At 36.8% G+C, this 24,286-nt stretch overlaps 1 protein-coding gene across 1 annotated transcript in view; it reads right to left on the minus strand.

Annotated features, from left to right (window-relative positions):
• Positions 1-1,204: 1,204 nt before the first annotated feature.
• LOC589767 (5-oxoprolinase) overlaps positions 1,205-24,286 on the minus strand; it is a 44,132-nt gene continuing 21,050 nt past the window's right edge. Inside the window, exons 12-29 of the mRNA XM_030975256.1 lie at positions 23,989-24,117; positions 22,741-22,853; positions 19,091-19,261; positions 17,914-18,190; positions 16,881-17,057; positions 15,804-15,941; positions 14,886-14,996; positions 10,265-10,366; positions 9,587-9,761; positions 9,004-9,113; positions 8,469-8,690; positions 7,800-7,934; positions 7,102-7,251; positions 6,636-6,710; positions 5,776-5,858; positions 5,107-5,267; positions 4,326-4,423; positions 1,205-3,478 (exon numbers count right to left, since the gene is read on the minus strand). Of these exons, the coding sequence (XP_030831116.1) occupies positions 3,302-3,478; positions 4,326-4,423; positions 5,107-5,267; positions 5,776-5,858; positions 6,636-6,710; positions 7,102-7,251; positions 7,800-7,934; positions 8,469-8,690; positions 9,004-9,113; positions 9,587-9,761; positions 10,265-10,366; positions 14,886-14,996; positions 15,804-15,941; positions 16,881-17,057; positions 17,914-18,190; positions 19,091-19,261; positions 22,741-22,853; positions 23,989-24,117 (2,604 nt within the window). The 3' untranslated portion in view covers positions 1,205-3,301. The remainder of the gene's footprint in view (positions 3,479-4,325; positions 4,424-5,106; positions 5,268-5,775; positions 5,859-6,635; positions 6,711-7,101; positions 7,252-7,799; positions 7,935-8,468; positions 8,691-9,003; positions 9,114-9,586; positions 9,762-10,264; positions 10,367-14,885; positions 14,997-15,803; positions 15,942-16,880; positions 17,058-17,913; positions 18,191-19,090; positions 19,262-22,740; positions 22,854-23,988; positions 24,118-24,286) is intronic.

The following is a 24,286-nucleotide window of genomic DNA, read 5'->3' on the forward strand; positions in this document are numbered from 1 at the left end:
TGCATGAATTCTTGAAATTTAGATCTGGGAATATAATATTCTCGAACAGTTTCAAGATTGATCCTATGTATGAAAAAAATTTATTTCAAAGGACAATTAAATTGATAACTGAGTAACATATTATGCCTTACTATCCATATTAACAATAAGAAAGGAGCTAGATCTCCAGGATTAGGGGGCAGCTAGGGGCAGAATTTTCTTTAATACCAAAAGAAAAAAGTATATGAACATATCTTGCAAGCTCCCCCCCATTTGCTCTGTACTAAATAAATCAGAAAATTTCAAATCATACAGCGTGCATCCATATCTAATCATTGCAAATTTATATATTCCGACCCCTGTATAGAAAAATTTATTCCATATCAATATAGCAAAGAAAAGGAATCAAGTTTATGAAAGTTTCTGTACAGAGCAAATTGGAGAGGAACTCGCAATTAGATATACGTCAGTGTTGCCAATTTGTGTTTGATTGATCGAAACATAGAAGATTCATAACTTAATTTCTAATTTTTTAGTTAGACTTTGCTCAAACTTTTACTGACCTGTTCCTCTCATTTTTCTGCTTCTATACCAAAACCTACATCCCCAACCCTGCACCCGTTCTAGCAGAATGGCATGCACTCATTATAGTGAGTATATGTATCGAAAGAGATAGGACATGTGAACCTCTCTGAAATTTGTTGTGTCCATGGGTTTATATTCTACCACTGTCACGTCTGTAGGCTACCAGCTTTGGAGAAGCATGATCAGGGCCGTTTCATAAAACTTGTTATCAATAACAATTAAGTCACAATAACAGTTATAAGCTACTGAAATCATTGCATTTGATTGGCTGAGAGCAAAATTGTCATAGAGATTTAGCATTTCTTTATGAATAACAAGTTTTATGAAACAGCTAGGCCCAGAGCCGCTTTATTTAACTTCTAATCATTTCAATTGATACAATCGTGGGTACGGTATATAAGCTACTGAAATATCCGCCATTAGCAAAATTTATTTGCGATACAAATGTGGTAGTTTTATTCTCAAATCAAGTTTTTATGAAACAGCTATAGGGCATAGAAATGCAGGCCAGAGCATACCGGTTAATCATAATGTCCTTCTGATTCCAAACAGGCTTCACTACATTCCGTCTTGTATCATTCATACTATTCTACAGCTGAGCACACACATACACATCAATACAATGAAAACATGCACAATGTTTATTATGAGATCAATTTAGTGTATTATTTAATTATAACTATAATCAAGAAAGAAACATCCAGAAGCCCATATAAAAATACATTAATTATGCAAGATAAATGAGAGAAAAACAACGCATCCTATTACATAGTGAATCCATAAAAGGATTGAGTTGTCAAATGCCACACTTTCGAGTATACATACAATAGTTAATGTAACCCATTTATAATACTTTCTGATCAAACTTTAGAAAATACATATTTTCTCTGGCTGTTGTTGTCATTGAAAGAGGCAGATCTGAACAGGAATGTAAAAATTATTATTATCTGCATTAATCAACATAATATAACACTTGTGAGTAAATTGCCGTGTGACCATTGATATTTGAATACATGACATCCATAACTGTCAAACCACCTTTCTTCATCAATTGACAATAAAAAGTTCCCTCAACCTCAAGTTTATTAGAAAACAGAAAGGATTAATAGGCGACATCTAGTCCAGGTATGATTTAACCACTAAAATTCAAGAAATAAAAGTTGCAAACTAATTTTGCATGTTAATATTCAAATAAGGCAGTGCACAGTGGAAAAGAGTGCTTGCCGTGATAAACATTAAAATTTCTAGGCCATCTTAATACTTACAATGATGAAAAATCAATAACATTAAATTCACATACATTGCTATTTTCCATCATGTCTACCTCATAACGTTATAATTTTAACCCAAATACATGCATGTTATTGCACATGTAAACGATAATCTGAAGAAATAATTGATAAAAGAACAATAGTATGCTGGTATATGCTCCACTGCTAACAATCATATTCGTTATGACTATGGTATATTGCATTTGCACAAAAAATTTGCTAAAAAAATAGTCTCTCTGATCTGAAATGATTGCACTGACTTTTGAGTAGAATATATGTACATGTCTTTGCAGCTCCCGATCCATTTCTACCCTCTCTCTCTCTTTCTGCCTTTTCTCTCTCTCTTTCTCTTTCTTACTCTCTATCTGTCTCTCTCTTCTTCTTTTTGATCAGGGGAAGTTGCGGTATTATCACTTTGCTATTTATGTATGAATACATTCATAAAAGACTCAGAATACTGTTCTAGTCAGGTACCGTCTGCTGGGAGCTGGAAGGGTAGCCTACGACTCATTCTAGTTCAGGATTAAAGAGCAATTTAACCCTTGTAATAAGTTGATTTGTTTGAAAGCAGGTATATAACCGAAACAGAATGGCAAAAGTTTGAAATGAATCGGACCAATAGAAAGCAAGTTATGAATGTTTGAAATATGAGATCACTAAGTCTATGTGAATCTCAAATTGGTAGCTCGGTCAGTGGGTTGTGACGTAGGAACTGGATAACTCTCCCATACGCTGTGTACAAAAATATCATTAATTTCTGTTTTGTTCATAAGTTCCTTTTCTCTTGGGGCACTTCTCAAAATAAATTATAGATAGCATATTATTATCCTCTAAAAAGAATAGACCCTCCTAAGTAATGAATTTTAGTCAAATTTAAATTTTAGTCATTTTATATGTTAGAACATATGGGAAAATAGTCCGGCACTACATCACATTGACATTACCGCTTCAGCCAATTTGAAGTGCCCATACCTATAGTGATTACACATATGATTCGTAACTTTCTTATATTTAGTCAGATTGAATTGAAACTTTCATCAGTTTGCTTCTCTGATTTTTCCGCTTCCTTTTAATAGAGTAGTTGTCTATTTGGGTTGGATTTCCCTCCAACTTAAGACCCTTCAGGCTCTCGGCATACAATATCATGTTTATCCCTGATATGTTTACATTGTATATAACACCAATGGAAAGCAAATTTCTGTATAATTATGAATGGACAATACAATTTTAATCTTGAATCTTGACAATATCATTATCCATGATACTTAAAAGAATGAAAAATATATAATTGTTACCCAAAGCCGCTAGTCTTGGTTCTTATAAATTCTTGGGGTATTGAACAGGTTACATTTTTCCCCCCACACCATAAATGCTAGTTTAATAGTATCAGCACTTCTGTGTGCTCTGTCCACAAAACACACAACTGATAAACAACAAGCAAAGTAATTAACACATGTTGGTATTAATTAGACTTGTTCTTGGGCAAGTCTGTAGGCATAGACGCTTCCACGCTCTAGGAAGTGACTATTGGGATCGTCATCCTTGCGAGATCGCTTCCGAGGTCTCTCGCTGCCCTCATCATCTTCATACTCCTCGGGGGATCCATAGCCACCTCCACCAGGAGTACAGATCTTCAGAACATCCTATAAGAGAGAGACACAGAGAGAGAGAGAGAGAGAGAGACAGTGACAGAGAGAGAGAGAGAGAGAGAGAGAGCGAGCACGCGAGAAAGAGGGAGGGAGGGAGGGAGAGAGACAGACAGACAGAGAAAGAGAGAGAGAGAGAGAAATAATATAAAAAAGAGGAAAAAAAGGAAAGGTATTGTTCAAAGAAAAAGTTGTAGTAAGGGGGGGGGGGGGCAAAAAAGAAATAGAGAGAGTATAAGTAAGAAAGTGAAAAGAGAACGAAGCGTGAGATGAGGACAGGAAATGTTAGAAGGAGTGAGAAAGGATTGAAAAATGATTGAGATAAGAAAAGAAAGAGATTTAAAAATGTTAAGGAGAATTACTAAGATAGACTCCCATTCAGCGTATGTAGTGAATCACATCATGTGTCTGCAATACTATAAAAGCTACAATAAAAAGATAAAATAAAATAGAACAAACGACATCACCTTGCTGCCATCTACATGTCATTGTTTGTTTGATTTGCTCATTATCTCCCAAAAAAATTCTCAGACAGTGGATTCAAGTAAATAAAGATTGGTAGTTACAGTGACACTACAGGTATACCTACAAGCTGAACAAGATCACAAAATGACAGGTGCAATTACTAAACATTTTCTGAGAAAGAGACATACCTAGCTGTCCTTTTTTATTACAGTTATCCATTCTAAAAACTGAACTAGATCATAACATATTCTTCATGTGACAATTGCCATCGCTACACATCCTCGGTGGCATAGAAAAGCTTAATGCAAGAGGGAGTGGGGTGGGGTGATCCGGTCATTATTCCCCGCTAAGAATAGATAATGTACATGTATGCACTCACCCCAGGATTGGTCTTAATGGTATTCTTGCCTCCAAGGTTGATGGTATGACCATTGGCAAAGATGTAGTGATTCCTGCCTCGTCTTCCTTCACACCCACCTACAATCAGATGAAGAACAATTCATGTCAACTTCTAGCTTGCACTCATGAAACTGCTCTTCGAAGGCTTTAGAATTTGTAAAATTAGTTAATTTATTCATTGGATGAGTAATATATGATCAGCAGCACGGGATAGAGAGGTCCAGTGGATTAGTCTCCAGACTGTGAATCACAAGGTATGAGGCTCAAATCCTGGTCGCACCACTAATGTCCTTTGGCAAGACATTAATCTGCATTTGCCACACTACACCCATGTGAGGTAAATGGATACCCGGCAGGAATACATTCTTTTAAATGCTTGAGCACTGTAATGGCAGACGTGCTAAAGCCGGGGTAACAATAATGGAGCACAAGACATGACTCTACTATTATCATTATTATTATGAAAGGATCAGGCATCCTACCTTTTGCCCTCAGTCATATCAACTATTGCTATTACAAGAACCCAGTTTGTCATTGAAAAAATGTGTAGGCAATTAAAAACTTGTTGTGAAGGTCACTGGTAGCCAGGCTAAGTCAGGGTAATAATATCATTGAAGGACCCTCTGGGAGAATAATACAAATACTGATGAGGCTACTCTGGGTATCTATCATTACCATTACTAAGATAACAGTAAATTTTGTCTCCAAATGTTTAATTCTCTTGCAATGAATGCTAGAGCAAATTGAAATATTTCCTCTACCTTTCATTCCATACGGTCTGAACGACCTACGCTCACTCAAGAGTGAGATGGTCAAAGGTCGTCTAAAAAGGACCTCACGAATGACCCCGTCACCTCCTCGGAATCGACCGGCTCCTCCTGTGTTTGGGTTGAGCTGGAACTGCTTCAATACAACAGGATATCTGTTGTATACAAATTAAAATCAGAAAATAACATCAATACAATTATCAAATAAATTACAAATTACAGGATTCTTTTTTGAGGTTTGAATTGATAATTCAGAAACAAGAACAATAACTGTTAAAAAAGGTGTTATAAATTTCTTTATTCTGACATTCTCATTGGTATATAAAAGATTGATTTCTTTTTTGAATGAGCACAATATTTTGTGAGGACAAATTTGTTAGTTGGTACACTCAGAAATCCAGATAGGGAAACAAAAAATACTGATGGGAAAATGTATACATGGATTCTATATACACACGAGTAACATCTAAACAAAGCGAGGAAACCCATCTGGTAACAAGAATCCTCCTTTAGAACAGGTGAGCAACCCTAAAACAATTTATGACAAACAAACTACAACAACCCCTCTCAAAGAACCAAATACGTCTAGGTATTACAAAGACCTAGAAAAGATATGGTTTATGATTGAGATAATGTAGCAGCTAGTACAAGTAATTAGCCTACCTTCTTTCAAAGATCTCTGGATCAGTGATGCGAGTATTGGTCATATGAACGTGTACACCACTCCTGCCTTCCCATGTGGGACCCTGAAATGAAAAAATAAGAGAACAGTCAAAATATCAGCTAAAATGGACTATTTTGTATCATTTCATTTCAAGTCCATGATTAATCATCTACTATGAAATGATTAAAGGAATAAGATATATTGTTTAAATTGAATTGACATTTGATTTAATGTTAAGTAGTACATGTACATGCATTTCTACCTGTCTCCCTTCAGCCATTCACCCCCCCCCCCCCCCACTTCCATGATCTAAAACAGAACCCTATTATCCCTAGACAGTACCCCATTATTCCTAGACACTGTCCCAATTATCTTTTTATTAAAAACATTTGACCATTAATGACCACCCCAGAGAGTTAACTTCAAGGAACCACATTCCAAGAACTGACTGATAGGCCCAACCCAAGTCACTGACACTCTCCATTGCCACTCCCCATGATAGCAACCCTGATAGACAGTTCACCATAGACCAATCACAAGCATGTTTAAGTCACCCATCCCAAGATTGTTTCTCTCCCCAAAAACTTTCCTGATAGTAAAGTTTTCTAATTAATCAAAAGGACATGAATTTCAAATGTAATTGTATTGAGAGTTGCTGAACTCAGCATATATTGAACTGTAAATAGAACTTGCATTCAGGCTCCTGTGTTTCTCGTCACATTTCACATATGGAGAATTTCTTCTAAAATGACATACATGTACGAAGAATAAGAAAGCTCACAAAGGATTTTTCACCTAAACCAGAACTCAAAATTCTCATTACCGGTAAGACATCAACATAAAACAACAACAAACTTACGGCACCAGCACCTCCTGCTATTGTCTCATAGTATCCTACATCTTCGTCGCCCAATGTGAAGTTGTTCATGGTTCCCTGTTGTTAACAAGGGCAAAAATTGATACACAAGGTGAAATTTAGAGCTTAGTATATTGTATTATGGTCCATTATTGGTTGGTTAACACTGTATTCTGTATTTAACTTCTGCTCAAACTTAGCAAAGAGGGATTTCGATACGACAATCAACTTAAATCTGGGGCTTAACAATCCATTAAAAAAAGTATCAGTGTCATACGTTGAATTTTAGTTGAACAAAAACTGAAATATGATACATGAATCTTTTGTTTCTCCATCGATTACTTCATTTCTAATTTTCCATTTGGAAGATCTTTTCACAAAATGAAACATTCGCCTCAAATCACCTAGAGCTAAAATGGTGGAGCTTTTACCAATCTCAAAGTCACTCATTGTTAGGTGTATATAATACCTGTGAAGCAGCACAGACTTGGAAGGCTTTGAGTATGACATCTACCATCCTCTGCGATGTTTCTACATTACCACCGATGACTGCGGCATTGTGGGTAGGATTGAGAATGCAGCCCTCTGGAATGATGATCTTGATAGGCTTCAGGCAACCCTTTGGAAGATATGATGGTAAGAAATGGTAATTTTAAACGCTTAACTGCTATTGGCTTAAAATGCGTTCATACCCCCTGTGCTACAGCATTTCGGTACTGTACAAAAACTATACACACACACACACAAAAAAAAAGCCAGATTTTTTTTTGAAGAGCGCCATCTACTGTTCAAGACCTGTATACCATCATTGCAGTGCTAATTACACAGTAGGGCTAGGCACTATGCAGTGCTACGGTCTTGAAAATGCAATGCCCTAAGCACGTACATGTACGTGGTACGCGCAGTCATGCAAGAGCAGGAACACATAGATGTATGTGGCACGCTGTCAAGTGGTCAAGTACCAGTAGAAAAAAAAGATCACATGGTTTTATTCTAATAATTTTTTCAGTCACCTGACTGAGAAAAAAAAATGGAATTTATTTTGCAGGATTTCTTAGATGGCTGGGAGCCATGAGAATGCATCCCACAAAATAAATTGGAAAAGAGGCTTTCACTCCTAAATTTTCCCTGACAAGATGGAGGAAATACGGGGTGTGGTTTGCGTACCTGATTGAGTGGTATATCATGTCCCACCATGCATCGTAGACAGTAGATGACTGCAGACAGACAAACAGCAGAGGGCGCATTCAGGTTTCCATACACCTCAGGCCCTGAACCACTGAAGTCAAATGTTGCAGTGCCCTGAAAATATTAGAATGCAAAGCATGAATGAAAACCAATACTTAAAAGTAATTTGGGGTAGCTTAAATTGTAAGCCATGATGTGCTTGCATATGTACATGTATTGGAGTGAAAACACACACATATTTAAACTAGATGGATGTTCGACTGCAGCAGTAAAAAATGATGCCCTTGCCATAGAGCAATTTTACAAACCAAAACAGAAGCAATTTTTAAAATTCAAGTATCATGATTACAAGCTTTCTTGTCATATACATGTACATGAATGACCCTTTGATCTTTGACCTCATGACCCTAAAATCTACCGGTAATCAGCTCATTGGCTCTGAGTTTGATAGCAATCCATCCGTCAGTTCAAATGAGATTGAGAATGGTTCACAAGCTATATTTGCATACATAATGAGCCAAATGACCTCTGACCTTTGACCTCATGACCCCCAAAATCCACTCAGTTCATTAACTTAGCAAGATACATACAGTGTACATGTTTTGAGATTGATGCTAACCAAAATAACTAATTTGTAGTAAAACTGACCTTTTCAACATCGATGTCCACCTTGAGAGCAATCTCTGTGCCATCATCCAGATGGTCCAAGGCAGCGAGACGGGTCTGACCGGTCTCTCTGAGTGCCTTCTGACCAATCTCCTTCAGCATGTCTCTGACTGCTATCTCAGCGTTATTCTGGATGTGCCTCATGTAAGCTTGGACCACAGGTAAGGTGTAGTAGTCTATGAGTTGTTTGATCAAGACGATACCCTGAGGAAAAGTCAAAGAAGGTATCAATGTGAATATGCTGAATTTTATTCAATCTTTTTTTTTCTGAGATGAGATGATCAGTCTATATAATAGCTCCTGACTCATGACCATACCTCATATATATGGATATTGTAGTGGTTATTTATCGAAGATGTGATTCAATCTTGGGCTTCATGTCGTAGTCGATGAGTTATTTGATTGACACAATGCCCTGAGGGAAAGCATATACCGGTATGTAGAATGTATAAAGAATGAACAGCAACATATATTCTACATGAAAACAAACTAAAAGGATAATAACAATAGGCACTACCTTGTGGTTGGCTGCCACCTGTGCTCGAAGGTCACTTAGGTTGTCATGGAGATTCCTTGTTCCAGTGCATCCTGGGTATTGAGCAGGCTTCATCAACTCTGCGGTGACGGCTGGAATTCAAACAAATTTAATGAATTATGTTTATTACATTTGTATTTAAGATTATACATGTAGTAAGCATTTCTGGAACTTGAACATACATGTCTATATGAATATGGCAGACAGGAAAATGTTGCGAATCATCATCATCATCTTCCTAATATTGCATTAAATGCAGTTATTGATCACAATGATCATGGGACTTCTAGAGTCTACACAATTTGTGCACTATCTCCACTTCCTAGCATGTATTCGATGTGCATCTTCCATTTGCATGCATACAAGGTGATGATGAAATAATGTAAATAATCCATACTTCCTGCATTTTCACAGGATCTCATTCCTCTCTGTGATAATTAGCTGGCACGTAAAGATATGCCAGGCCGAAGCCCGTTGATGATAATTCACATTGGTTATTAAGTTCAGCATAACTTTACCCATGTTTCTTGCTATAAACCTGTTTATGTCCGCTAAGCTGACATACCTTCTTCTTGGAAGACATTTTCTTTGACGAGTTTGAAGGAGAAAAAGACGGCTCCTTCTTCAAAGATTGTCTTGGAGAATGGAGGCATAGAGCCTGGAGAGGCACCCCCTATATCAGCATGATGCCCTCTGCTGGCCACATAGAACACAGGTCTTGGCTGGCCAGGGTAAAATACCTACAAATAATCAAACATAGACAAAAATGAGCTTCAACTTCAATGCCTAAAACTTTTCCTGCAATCCAAATTTTTTTGTAAGGCACTGTTTATTAAAATGACATGAATAAATAATTCTAACCGTACATTCTTACTACAAATATAAAATCCAACATAGAAGCGAGATTTTATAACCAGATTTTTTTTTAGAGAGCTCTTCTCCTTTTTGAACTCTTATTCCTGTTGAAGATAATGTTGTCAAGCATACAAGTAGAATTAACAGGAAAAACTCTGAGAGAATATTACTAACCTCTTTGAAGAAAATAATTGATACTATAGTTTATTCAAATCAACATATGCATATGCCTTCTCAATGAGGAAAAACTGGCACATCTTCAAGAACGTACACAGAGAAATAAAATGACACTCACAAAAATAGCAAACAATTAACAAAGAACAACCCCAAAACAAACTAAGAATTAAACAAAAAATTAAGCAAAAGTAAGAGTTGCTTCCTAGCTTACCGGAGTGATGACAGTGAGATCAGGAAGATGGCTGCCACCTGCTGCAGGGTGATTGGACAGGATCACATCTCCTTCCTTCAGATCATCTCCCAATGCTTCCATCTACACATCATACAACAAACAAATGACAGAAGAGCTCCTTTAAAGGGATCGTTTAACAATGTTAAATCTGAGATGCACGGCCCTACGTGATATCAGTGTCTGTGATATGGTGTTATATTAAAACCCTAAGAAAATTGTGATTAAAAATGATCAAGAAGTGCCTCAAAAAAGTAAAAACCTTTGAGTGACCGGTTTTCCCATACTCGTTCTCCCCAATAGACTGTAGTGTTATGAAAACCGTTTTGCAAAAGCAAAATTTGATTGCGATTTTCAATCATAAATATCTTGATAATCAGACAGGCGATCGGCTTGTAAAAGTCATGGGGTTCGGAGAATCCTGACTGACCTAAAGGTTTATAATTATCATTGCAGCATGAGCTGAATCAAGGAATTTTTTTAAAGGATCAAAGACAAAGTTACCGGATCCCTTTAATCTTAAATCTGGGGACTATCAACAACAAACTTTGATTCACTTTACAGCCCCTCCACGACATAGATTGCATAAAATGGAATTTTTCTTATTGTTTGATCCTTGGAGAAAAAATGACTTGAAACTGAAATTGAAAAGAAAAACAGACTAGAGGCGCATTCGGCACCCCCCCCCCCCCCCCCCCCCCGGTGGTTTATTAGTGTTTAGATATGGCGCGGCAAACCATGACACTTAGGGTAATGAGATGCGCAGTAAATATCAAATTTAGTTCAATTATACTTGTTAGGCATTACTCAACCAGTAAAAGTTCCTCCTTAACTCTTTATGCGCCACTTAAAAAACCCCCCTGTGCCACATTCTTTTAGGGTCACACATTTCGAGGGAATCTTTATTGACTCTGCTGAATCAAGAGGCTATAACTCTTCACTGGATGATCATGATGAAAAATATTGTGCAGCAAAGTTGTAGACCGGAAAACGTGCTTTTCGATGAACCGTCATTTGTTATATTTTGAATTATCATTTTTATAATAATCATAATTATATAATGTTTAATTTTTCTTATTTACGGCAGTTTTTTATCCCTCTAGAATTTCTTATTTAGCAATGATAAGACATCTTCAAATCGAATCTATTAGAAAGGTGGACTTCTTACCTTTCTTTACATACCTTGCTCAAGTATTCTAACAATTCAGAAGGTTAGTATTTAGGTTGTTGAAGAAAAGAAGTTCAATAGGGAGAGACTTGAAAGTACCCCGCTCAGCCACCCTTGACAATGGGCTAATCTGCCCATTGAAATCCCTATTACCCCAGGTTATTGTCAATGTCCGGTTTAGCGGGGCATGAAAAGGGACGTCGTGGGATGTTTTTCTTTGTTGTGCCATGATAAGTCAATAAGAAATAAGAGAATGTTATTGATTTTGCCCACTGGTATGAGCATGTAAAAATGGTATAGGCATAATATATTATATGTGATATACATGACATAATCAGCATCTTATTGAAATGTCTCATTATGAATGTTCACCGCATCTGTTCTCTCACCTTCTTTACCCCTCAATAAAATTGATTTCAAGTACATTTATCACAGCCATAGATATACAAAGAAAGAATGAATCAATCTTAAAATATAAACTATATTGCATTGTTTTCCATTTACTTTATTGTGAGAGAGCTTATTATCAGAAATGATTGACGAGTGGAGTATGCAATGAATAAAATATGGAGAACGGACGTGAGAGACATTATGAGAGAGAAATAGTGATATGAAATGAAAGGACTTTACTGTGAATAAAGATTATAAGAGAAAGAGATAAAGATGACGGCAAGACAGGATACATATTGATACGAAAATAACAATAATAATGAGATAGAGATGACGGAAAGAAAGAGAGTAAACACTGATAGCATAAGAATGAATAAAGATAATAAGAGAAAGATATAGAGATGACGGCAAGACATAGGGTACATATAGATAGGAAAATGATAATAATAATAAGATAGAGATGACGGAAAGAAAGAGAGTAAACACTGATAGCATAAGAATGAATAAAGATAATAAGAGAAAGATATAGAGATGACGGCAAGACATAGGGTACATATAGATAGGAAAATGATAATAATAAAAAGATAGAGATGACGGAAAGAAAGAGAGTAAACACTGATAGCACAAGAATGAATAAAGATAATAAGAGAAATATATAGAGATGACGGCAAGACATAGGATACATATTGATAGGAAAATAATAATAATAATAAGATAGAGATGACGGCAAGAAAGAGAGTAAACACTGATAGCATAAGAATGAATAAAGATAATAAGAGAAAGATATACAGATGACGGCAAGACATAGGGTACATATAGATAGGAAAATGATAATAATAATAAGATAGAGATGACGGCAAGAAAGAGAGTAAACACTGATAGCATAAGAATGAATAAAGATAATAAGAGAAAGATATAGAGATGACGGCAAGACATAGGGTACATAATTATAGATAGGAAAATGATAATAATAATAAGATAGAGATGACGGAAAGAAAGAGAGTAAACACTGATAGCATAAGAATGAATAAAGATAATAAGAGAAAGATATAGAGATGACGGCAAGACATAGGGTACATATAGATAGGAAAATGATAATAATAATGAGATAGAGATGACGGCAAGAAAGAGAGTATTACACTCATAGCATAATAATGAATAAAGATAATAAGAAAAAGATATACAGATGACGGCAAGACATAGGGTACATATAGATAGGAAAATGATAATAATAATAAGATAGAGATGACGGAAAGAAAGAGAGTAAACACTGATAGCATAAGAATGAATAAAGATAATAAAAGAAAGATATAAAGATGACGGCAAGACAGGATACATCTTTCTTTCATTAGTTTTATTCATTCTTATTCTATCACTGTCTACTCTCTTTCTTGCTGTCATCTCTAGCTCTTTCATTAATTTTTATTCATTCTTATTCTATCAGTCTACTCTCTTTCTTGCTGTCATCTCTATCTCTTTCTTTCATTATTTTTATTCATTCTTATTCTATCACTGTCTACTCTCTTTCTTGCTGTCATCTCTATCTCCTTCTTTCATTTTTTTTTATTCATTCTTATTCTATCAGTCTACTCTCTTTCTTGCTGTCATCTCTAGCTCTTTCATTAATTTTTATTCATTCTTATTCTATCAGTCTACTCTCAGGGAACACTTTTATCACTAGAGTCTTCGTCACTGCTCGATTCGTCGGAATCAGAGTCCATGCTCCATGCTTCCATAGTAACAAGATCTCGAGCCTCCTCTACACTAAACACACGTTGACGTTTTCCAGCAGGTGCCATCGTAACATCAGTAAAAAAAATCCAAAGAAAACCGCTAAATACACGGTAATTTCGAATGTAACACTATGAAGAAAAACAGTTTACCGGAAAGTGTGCGATGTATACAATGTAAACAATAGTAAACGCAACGCGTGGCTACACACTGCGAGCGGTATTATGAATGTCTAATTGACTCGTATACATCTGTGCAAAAATGCGAAGTTGGCACGCCTACGTCCGTGCAAATCGGCGAACAAAGCAAACAAAGAGTTAATACACTGGATATCTTTTTTAATTTTACAAAATGGTGCTGTGAAACCTCGCCATCGTTTCAAGGTTCTCGCGAGGAGAGGGTTGCCAAAAGCTGTACGGGCTGTACTCGTGACGTCATATTTTATTCTAACTTTGTAAAAACTTGATTGGATGAACAAATTTGCCACCAGGCAGCACAAAATACGATTTGTGGCACAGAGTTTTTTTTGCCATTGATTTATACATACAAAAATGCAGGGGTTTTTTTGCAGGGGGTTCGCCGCTACATATCCATACTAGATGCTGCTTGTAAGTATCGGCTTGCATGGTGATGTAGATATACAGTAGGCTTGCGGGTGCATCATGTGAGAGAGAGAGAGAATTGAGGAGTCCTGAAAACGATTCTCTGTAATCTTTCTTGAGGGTGTGTAGTCCTGAAAAGGACTGTCTGTGTAGTCTTGAAAAAGACTGTTGGTTATCTTTCTTAGCTTATAATTTAAGGAGAACTATAGCGCTTGGAGAGGATGAGTGCCGAGAGTGGCTAGACATTTCAAACAGGTTGACTATCCGTCGTCCTCTGTAAATATGGCTTTGTTTTCGTGTGATATAGCAATGATATCGATATCGATAGTTAAAGTTCCCGGATGACTGAGCAATACAAAAACAATATTGATCAGTCATCCGGGTACTGCACTAAAGATGTTGAATACACTGATTTATTGTACCACTTAGAAGCCTTATAGAGATAATAATGTATTGCATTTATTAAACTTCATTGATGTACATCAATATTTTGTTTATAAACATATAAATTAATTTACAATGCAATGTAACAAATCAATATTCTGTTTGTAAAGAATTTACGATGCAATGTAACAACTCGATATTCTGTTTGTAAAGAATTTACGATGCAATGTAACAACTCGATATTCTGTTTGTAAATAATTTACGATGCAATGTAACAACTCGATATTGTGTTTGTAAACATGTATCTTTGATTGTTGTTGTGAAATACCTGGTATTGTACAGTCTTCTGCATAGCACCAAGATGAACTGGAATGTGGGGTGCATTGGCAACCAGACCTCCGTCATCACCAAACATGGCGCAGGAGAAATCAAGCCGCTCCTACACAAAAAGAAGACAATAGAAAGGAAATTAATTCTCTACCATGATCCTTCAATTGAAGGGGAAAGAAGAATTCATCTGGCAGTGATTGCTTTATCCCAACACTTGATTGATTTGCTTAACTACTTGATGAAGACTCTGCAAATGATAAACTGTTAGAAGCAAGTTTTTAAGTGTATACATCTTGAACAATATGTCATCCCTTCCAAAGTGTGGGTGGCAGATCCTGCCTATGAAGTCAAATGGTGTCATATTTATTTGAAATTTAAAAAAAAAAAGCTTAACAAAATTCTTGAAACAAAATGTACTCTTCTTCTTCCTCCTCCTCTACTCCTTTCCTCTTGATCTTCCTTACTCTTTATTCTCTAATTCTCTTTACGTTTAACAAGCCAATTATACATGTCCACTCATAATAACTTCGATAAATTTCATTGTCCACAAATACAGTCAAACCTGCTTTACTGACCACCTGCTACAAAGACCAAATGTTTCCATTGAAAATGATTTCTCATTAAAACATGTAGTAAAGGAACCTGTCTACAAAGACCACTTTTTGTGCCTCCCTTGGGAGGTTGCTACAGACAGGTTTGACTGTAGTGGAAATTTTCTTTCCATCTGCATTACAGATGCAGTACAGAATAGAAAACAATATACCGGTACATAAAACACACAAAATATTCTTGCACAGTACATTTTCAATCACATCGGTTGCTTGAATTTTTTTCTATTTTAATTATTCATTACTTTCTTCTTCTTTCCATGAACTCTGAAACCATGAAAGACATAAGAGGATGTTGAGAAGCCTACCTTGATGTTGGTTGAGATGGATGTTCTCTGGAGTACCCTACCCATCTGTTCTGCAGTACTCATGAACCGGTGAGAGAAGATGGAGAGCTGGATGGCATCAAGGTCTGTACCAATCACCTTGATATTACCACTGTCAACCTGATTGAACAATGAGAAATAATAATGATATTCTGTTCCTGTATAGCGCATAACACATTGTGATATAATTTCATTATGCGCTTCCAAAGAGCTTTGGAAATTATTACCCTAGCTTTAGCTCTGGCAGCTGTTATCAGCGCACAGTGCATTTCAAGGAATAATCCTTTAGCCGGAGTAATGATATGATTGTAGGGCCTCAAAGAGAACAGCTTGAATACCAATGAGGCTACCCTGGGTAAACAAGAAATATTAGTATTATTATAATCCTACCAGGTACCCATTTACCTCACCTGGGTGGAGTGTGGTAAATATAGATTATCGTCCTGCCAAATGACGTTAGTGTTGTGACAGGGATTCACACCCTGTACTTTGTGGTTCATAGTCCAGAGACTTATCCACTGGACCACAACATATCTTTTATTATGTGATATGCAAAGGCTAATTTTTGTTTAATGATATTGCACATATTAGGCTCAAAATCTAGGAACTTGTGCAGGTAATGAAGATACATAACTATTGTACATGTATCTATAAATAATATAGTACTGCATGGCTATGTATGTAATGTACATGTAGTAAATTAAGTAAGTAGTAAGTTTTAAATCGTAGCATACAGATGCTGGAATATATCCTTTGGCACTAGCTTGATACACAAAATTGGTTCCACACCAAATATATTTGATTTCAAGTCCATTGTGCAAATTGCTTCACTCCTGCATTTCCTTTAATATGCGACAATAAAGCATATCTAGAGTGCTACCCTGTGCCCAAAAGAGTTTTATCGTTGAAATGGAGGCATCTTCAAAATTTATCATTGATTAAACCTGTTATACTGTATATCTTCCAGCTTATCTTTGTAGAATCAAGAATTACGATAATATTATAATACAGCCATGTTGACACTTGCCACATCATAATTCAGCTATCTTTTGGCCTTACCTGTATCTTAACATCCCCATTCTCTGTGATGGTGGCAACACAATTGTTTTCTACCAGGATCGTACTGTTCTTCTCAATCAAGATAGCGGGCCCCTTGATGGTGTTATCACTTGACAGGTCGTCGAGAAGATAGATAGCCGTGTCCAGCAATCCCTCTTCAAAGTAACATTTGGTCATCTGATGGAAGACGTATGGAATCGAAAATAACTGAATTCAAAGATTTTTTTCAAAAATGGTTTGGAGCTAAGTGGGAGATAACCTTACATTCCCAATTTCTCTATCAACAGTCTTCGAATTATCCTTGCAACAAATGGCTCTAACTTTTCACTTGACATTTAAAATGTATACTCTGGACCTGATATCACAGAGTGCATTCTACAAATATATAAATAAGGGGTTTCCCTGTTATTCAAAGCTTTCCATCAACCCTTAATGCATTCCTCTAAATAACACACTACCATGTTTCTTTCTGGTGGTATGTTTCTCAAACGTAATGGAAAAGGCATCAGACCGAGATGAATGGAGACAGGATGAACAAGATGGAACTGAGGTATGGACCTGCCCATGGCTAGGACACTTTAAAGATAAAGTCGAGTTCTGGTCATGTGATTGCATTGTGAAAGAAAAGGTGTGGAATGGATCAGAAAAAGTTGATCATGTAGCATGTAAGTATTGGTATGTACTGCAAGGTTCTGGAGTCATCAAAATCATAATAAATTTGGCCCAGTCTTGGTAAAGTAACAAGCACTGTACACAGAAAGATGTATATGGGACTACACAAATGGCGTCGGGGCCCGACACCTTGATTTCCTTATCTTTCTATGCTCATTACTCAGCAATTATACATTTTCTACCAAAATTGTTTGGCAAATGACATTTTTTTGTTATCTTAAACATTTAGTGTAAGTTTTGTTTGATTCTGTAAGAATTCTTTTTCCTTTTTTACCAAAACTCAAGTTTATCTACAAAGAGAAGAAACTATAGAGCATGTAAAACCTTGAAGTTCTGCATAGCCGCCACGTATAAACATTACCTTTTCTACCCTTGGCGGAGCTCCGGAGGACTTCTTCTTAGCGTCTAGAGGGATGAACGTCTTGCCCACTCCTCGGACGCGGATATCATCCACACAGATCCTCCTCTCCGGGATGACAAAGCCAAACTCCCTGTTGTACCTTGCCATGAAGGATGCTAGGAAATCGCCATGACAACTCGTAGAGCCTGTCACAGGGAAGGAGGCAGCAGAACACATGAGAGCACAGTCTGTTCTGTCATAGCGCATGTGCAGGAATGGTTCAGTCTCTATGTGGTCTCTATCCACAGGGGGTAGCAAAGGAAATAGTAAAGGAGATAGTAAAGAAAATATTAATTATACAAAATTTGGATACAAATTTGAAATAACTCACATTTTTAGAAATTTTAAAGGGAAATTCAACTCTGATATGAAGTTGGTTTATGAATTTTTAAGGTGTGATCAATCAAACACAAATTGGCAACTATGTGACATAATTTTCTAGCGAGGCCTCCTCCAATTTGCCCTGTACTAAAAAACGTCAACATTTTATATTTTCCCTGAAGAAAATTTCAATCATATATTCACCCTAAATATTATTTTTGCAATTATGTTTTTAATACAACCCCTGTGTGAAACAATGATATTCCTTCATCGATAACTAAGAAAATGAAAGTTTCTGAAATTGTCTGTAAAGAGCATATTGGAGAGGAGCTTGCAAGATACGTCAGTGTTGCCACTTTGTGTTTCACTGAAGCCATATTAAATATTTTTAATTGGAAACTGCTCAAACTTTGACTTACATGTTTCTCTCATTTTTCTGCTTTTATTACAACCAAGATATTATCCGCGTGGACTTCCCCCTTAAATATATTAATGTCATATTTTCCTGCATGACTTGTTGGGGTTATTCCTGTTAAATCATTCTTTAAAAGACTATTTTATCTCTATACACATGTACATGTATTAACAGGGATTCTTTAGTAAATATATTTATAATTTGCTTGTTGCAACAGATTTTTTTGTGAAAAAGTTGAAAATGGATATTGTGCCTATAAAAATGGAGTTTAGAGCCCAGGTAGTTCTAGAGACTCTAGAAGTGTTCTTTGAATGATATATTGAAATTTTCAACGATGTAATAACATTATTAATTTGCCTTATTATGATAGAATGGAGATGTTCTTGTTTCTTCTGCAAATACCTTGAAAAGCCCTCTTTGGTAAGCTCCTCAATGCAGCGCTGTGTCAGCACCTCTATTCTCTCATCAATATGCTTGAATGCTGCCTGCTCATAAGAATCTGCACAGGGCTCCTGTGTGTCATAGACGACATCGGCCAGGGCCATACCATAGGCAGAGAGGATACCTGAGTACCTGCACAGAGAAGAAGAAGATTGAATTTGTGAATTAATAGTGTGGCCATAAGGAGAAAGAAAGGGATTGAAGGAGGGATGGGTGAAGGGAGAGTGGGAGGGAAGGAGAGGGGGAGTGAAGGAGTGATGGAGGGAGGGAGAGGGGGAGTGAAGGAGTGATGGGTGGAGGGGGAGTGGGAGGGAAGGAGAGGGGGAGTGATGGAGGGAGGGAGAGGGGAGAAGGGATCAAGGGAGGGGGAGGGAGACACAGTGACAAAAAGGAGAGTGTAAGACCCCGTTCTCACTCACTTTGAAAGTGGTCTTAGTTAGACCGCTCCAGACCGCTCCAGAGGAACGGGTCTTGAGGAACGGTTTGCGAGCGTTCACACTCCGAGCAGTTTTTATGGCTCAAACCGCTCCACGAGTCAAAGCGGTCTTGTTGCTATGGCAGCTCAGGTAGGCGGGTCAATTTTTTCGTGCGCGGAATCCAAATCGTATGTACCGTACTACATGTTTCGCACCGAAGGTCACTAGCTCACTTCCGTTCAAAGTATGCCTTCCGTTCACATTGCACATTAGAGCGCTCTGGAGCGCTCTTAATAAGACCCGCTCCTCAAGACCACCTCGGAAGGTGGACTTCTGGAGCGGTCCAGAAGTCCGCTTCCTGGACCACTTTGAGCGTTCTCACTCACCTAAGAACCGCTCCTGAGGAGTGGGTCTTAGTTAGAGCGCTCCAGAGCGCTCCAACGAAGTGAGTGAGAACGGGGTCTAATAAACATAAGACCTAGAGGAGATAGACACATGGTAGATTGGTAGAAAAGGAAGGATAAACAGAAAAGCTAATAATCAAGTCGTGATTACGCAATATTAGACTCTTGCCTCCTAAATTAGCTGTATGAAAGTATTAAAACAAAAGGACACAGGGTTTCCATTTGGGACAAAATCATAAGTCAAATAAAAATAGGAAAGAACATACATGTTAAAATAAAAAAGGACAAAGGCAAGGCTCATACTTGTAATAAAGATTCGCAAAACCATCTCTTCCATTAGTTCCAACTACATGAAAATCATATTTGAAAATATGGTCCTATCGGTTTCATAAACTTTCCAGAATTCACATCCTCACAATTACCATTGCCATCTTGCAAAGCTCATTATCTCAATCCACATCATTGTGCGCTGTTTTTTTGTTTTTTTTTTAATTTCAGTAGCATTCTAAAGCAGTGCAATATCAAATCCATTTCTTTGCAGATGCAGATTAAACTGGTAAACAAGCCACAAATTATACCAGACAAAATAGGATCAAGATGACTACCAAAACATTGAAGAGCACTACAGAGACAATTACTAAACATGATAATTGTGAAGTAATGATCTTTACATTTCCTAAATCATTTAGAGTCAATAAAATTGCAATAGAAATGCAGAATCGGTGCGGTTATGCCATCGGGTTGTTGCTTTTACTACCACACAATTATTTTTGCACTCAAGATACAACTTTACAGTACTTTTGCCAGTTATTGTTTATTATGTAGTACTTTCTTGATGTTTTTACCAATGTAAATGTAGATGGCCTACCCATGGCACAGATCATAGATTGCTTTGCGATATTTAAAGAGATCCGTTAACTTTGTCTCAGATTCTGAAACAAAATCCTGGATTTAACTCATGCTGCAATGATAATTGTAAACCTTTAGGTCATTCAGAAACTCCATGACTTTTACAAGCCGATCGCCTGTCTGATTATCAAGATATTTATGATCGGAATTACAAATTTTGAAAACCGTTTACACTAGTCTATTGGGGAAAACGAGTATGGTAAAACCGGTCACTCAAAGATTTTTACTTTTTTGAGTCACTTCTTGATCATTTTGAAGCCCAATTTGTTTAGGGTTTCAATATTACACCATATCACAGACACTGATAACACGTAGGGCCGTGCATCTCAGATTTAACATTGTTAAACGATGCCTTTAAAGTAAATCCATGGTATATTCCTGTTTAATCGAGAGCCATTGTCAAAGCAGGTGTATGGAAGCAGTATTCGAACAATGGTGCTCAGCAATATTTGCTTCTCTTTTATAGTTGTTAGCCAAAGATAGAGAGTTACTCCTTTGGCTGCGATTGGGTTTTAGGCTTGATTAAATTGGGTTAGATTGGGTCTCGGGTTGCAGTTTAGCTGTTGGTTTGTGTGAGAAATTGGTTCCAAGGCAATAGTCACTACAGCATGCACTGTACAAGCTAAGCAGAGGACTGACAGGCAGTACGGACTGACCAATACCTACCTATGAAACATCTTCTTTCCTCTACGATTCTCTAGGATCTCACTGCCAGCAATGCTTTGGGCCTGCTTGCACATCCTAGATGCTAGAATGTGTAGATCTTGGGGGTGTTTCACAAAGATCCTAAGTTGAACTTACCTCTAAGTTGGACTTAACATTTATGAAAAGCCATTAGCATCTATGAAAATATTTGTTAAAAGTTATTTTAAAAGGCATAAAATGTTGATTCAAATCATCATTCATATATTCTATTATCAAGGAGATTTCATGTTCTTGATGTGGAATTGATAAAAAGTCTAAAATAATTGATTTTTTGCTTTTGAACACATTTTATTTTAAGGCTACAAATGGCTCTCCATTGTCCAACCTAGAGTTAAGTTCAACTTAGGATCTTTGTGAACACCCCCCTTGTTTGCTTTTTGTTTTGTTCTTATTCTGTAATGTATTTGACTTTTGTGAATGGTGTATACTTTTGGGACTATGCCTTACAATTTTGTTTTCAAACATCTTAGGAGTTTCTATTATCTTACACTGTATATATTATTGTCATTATTTTTGTTATGATTAAGAAAAACACAGAAATTGAACCACCAAACAATATGATATTTTATCAGCTTGAAACATGGAGGGCATTTAACTGAGGTTGCAGGCAAGCAGTGAATAACTAATTGTGAAGATATTAAGTTTACAATTTTACAATTTGTTTTCTTCATTTATAAGAGCAGTTAAATGCACATATACATGTACATCAATGAAGTTTAATAAATACAATACAATACAATACATGTAATGCAATCTGAATAAAAATCTATTACAGTCTCCTTTTACACTTTGTTTTTTTCATTAAACATTTTCAAAGTTGAGAAAGCCACCAAAAACAATTCTTCCATTTATTAATCAGATGACATGTTCCTGTGAAATATGTTGTGTCAACCCCATAAAAAACAACAAAACCTAATATTCTTACGATATGGATAGATAAAAGGTACCTGTAAAAAATTAAAAAATTATCTTACTATACGTATCCAAAGTACGGGTAGGCTTTGACAAAACAGACAGCATTTTGTGAATATGATATGTTACCACACCCTTCTAGCATTCATAAAGCATACATGTACCTTTGCTTTCAATGCTAAGAAACTGATGACATACCTTTGTAAATACCTATCAACATAGATCTATTGGAACCCTTCAGGGGTTCACTCCATGCAGTGCATACCTGTGTATAAAGACCGTTGACATACCCAGAGATCGGGCTATTGCACAAGCGTGCTGACCTCCAGCGCCCCCAAAACAGGCTAGCACATGATGGGATGTGTCATGACCTTTGGCCTAGTTATGGGATATGGAATTACACAACAACACAAGACATACACAATGAAGGAGATAAGAAGATACAAGTGCAAACACAAATGTGATTGAGCAATTTCTGTTATTGGTTAGTTATCAATCAAATACATTTATCTACATCTGGAAGCATCATCTTCCATCCCCATCAGATATATGGGACCCAATTAGGAATTCACAGACACCCCAGGGTGCCCTACACTGCTCATTCATTTATTACTCTGTACCAATTAGTATGTTCAACCAAAATGATTCATATCACAGTAAACAGCGAACAGCACAAGATAAGGCTGTCCCATGCATTTATATGCCTGAAAGTTCTTGATTGCTGCTAAGGCATTGAAGCCTAATGTGTAGCCGCCATCATACAATAGGGAATTGCTGGGTCCCGTCAAATAATTAGCTGGGAATTCATTGAAATCGATTACAGCTTGATGTCCATTGCAACTCTGGACCCCGCCCCCCCCCCCACTTCAGCTCGTACATACACAAAACAGACTTTACACACCGGACTTAGGGGGTGTTTTCAAAAGGAGGGAACAGGCATATGCGTACCCTAAATAACAATGAGTGGAGGGGCCGGGCTCTGGACTAAAGAGATAAGAGTTTGGAAGCCACTGAAGGATCAATCCCAATATTAATTGCAACTCTTTATAATACAGGGCTCAGGGCCGGTATTCAATTCCATACTTAAGTACAAAATTTAAGCTTTTTATTTAGTATTCGGCTTAGATAAAATACTTACCAAGCATACTCAGTTCAAACTTTTGGCTACCGGTAAGCCTTTTTACCCTTAATTTAAGACAGCTGCTTACCAGACTAAGCCAATTATTTGGAGGCCTTGATTGGCAGGCATATGCTTTTTTCTATTACGCAGTATTGTAACCTGCGCACAATTATATAAGTTCGCATTTATTGCGATACGTTAATTGTAAAAGTCAAAATGCGATTTGAATACAAGATAAGTAAAGTTTGTAGCTTAGCAATTTACTTAGTAAATTTCTTACTTATTCTAAGTATTGAATTGAACACCAGCCCAGGTCTATATGCTAAATGGCGCATACATCACAGTTCAATACTTTGAAAGACAGAAAATGAGAGAAAATACATGGAGTCTTACCTGTGTAAGGGCTCTGATTGGACGGCACATAGCTTCGTTAGCAACACGAATGAACCCCATAGCAACTTCATCTGAGGTCATAGGGTCAGTTCTGCTGTTTCCCTCTTGACCCGCTAAAAACTCATTCACCTAAAAATAAAAGCATCTTGTGCTCAAAGACATATATTGTATGCCCCCTTCTTCATGTTTCTATTCTTATATGCGGTGAGTCATTATCATTTATCCAAAAATTGAATCAAATAAGAAAATAAGAAAACTATAAATAAATAAATATTTTCAAAGGAAATTTAGTACAACA

The sequence above is a fragment of the Strongylocentrotus purpuratus genome, unplaced genomic scaffold (assembly GCF_000002235.5).
Source record: "Strongylocentrotus purpuratus isolate Spur 01 unplaced genomic scaffold, Spur_5.0 spur5_scaffold_8, whole genome shotgun sequence".
In the NCBI taxonomy this organism is placed as follows: domain Eukaryota; kingdom Metazoa; phylum Echinodermata; class Echinoidea; order Camarodonta; family Strongylocentrotidae; genus Strongylocentrotus; species Strongylocentrotus purpuratus.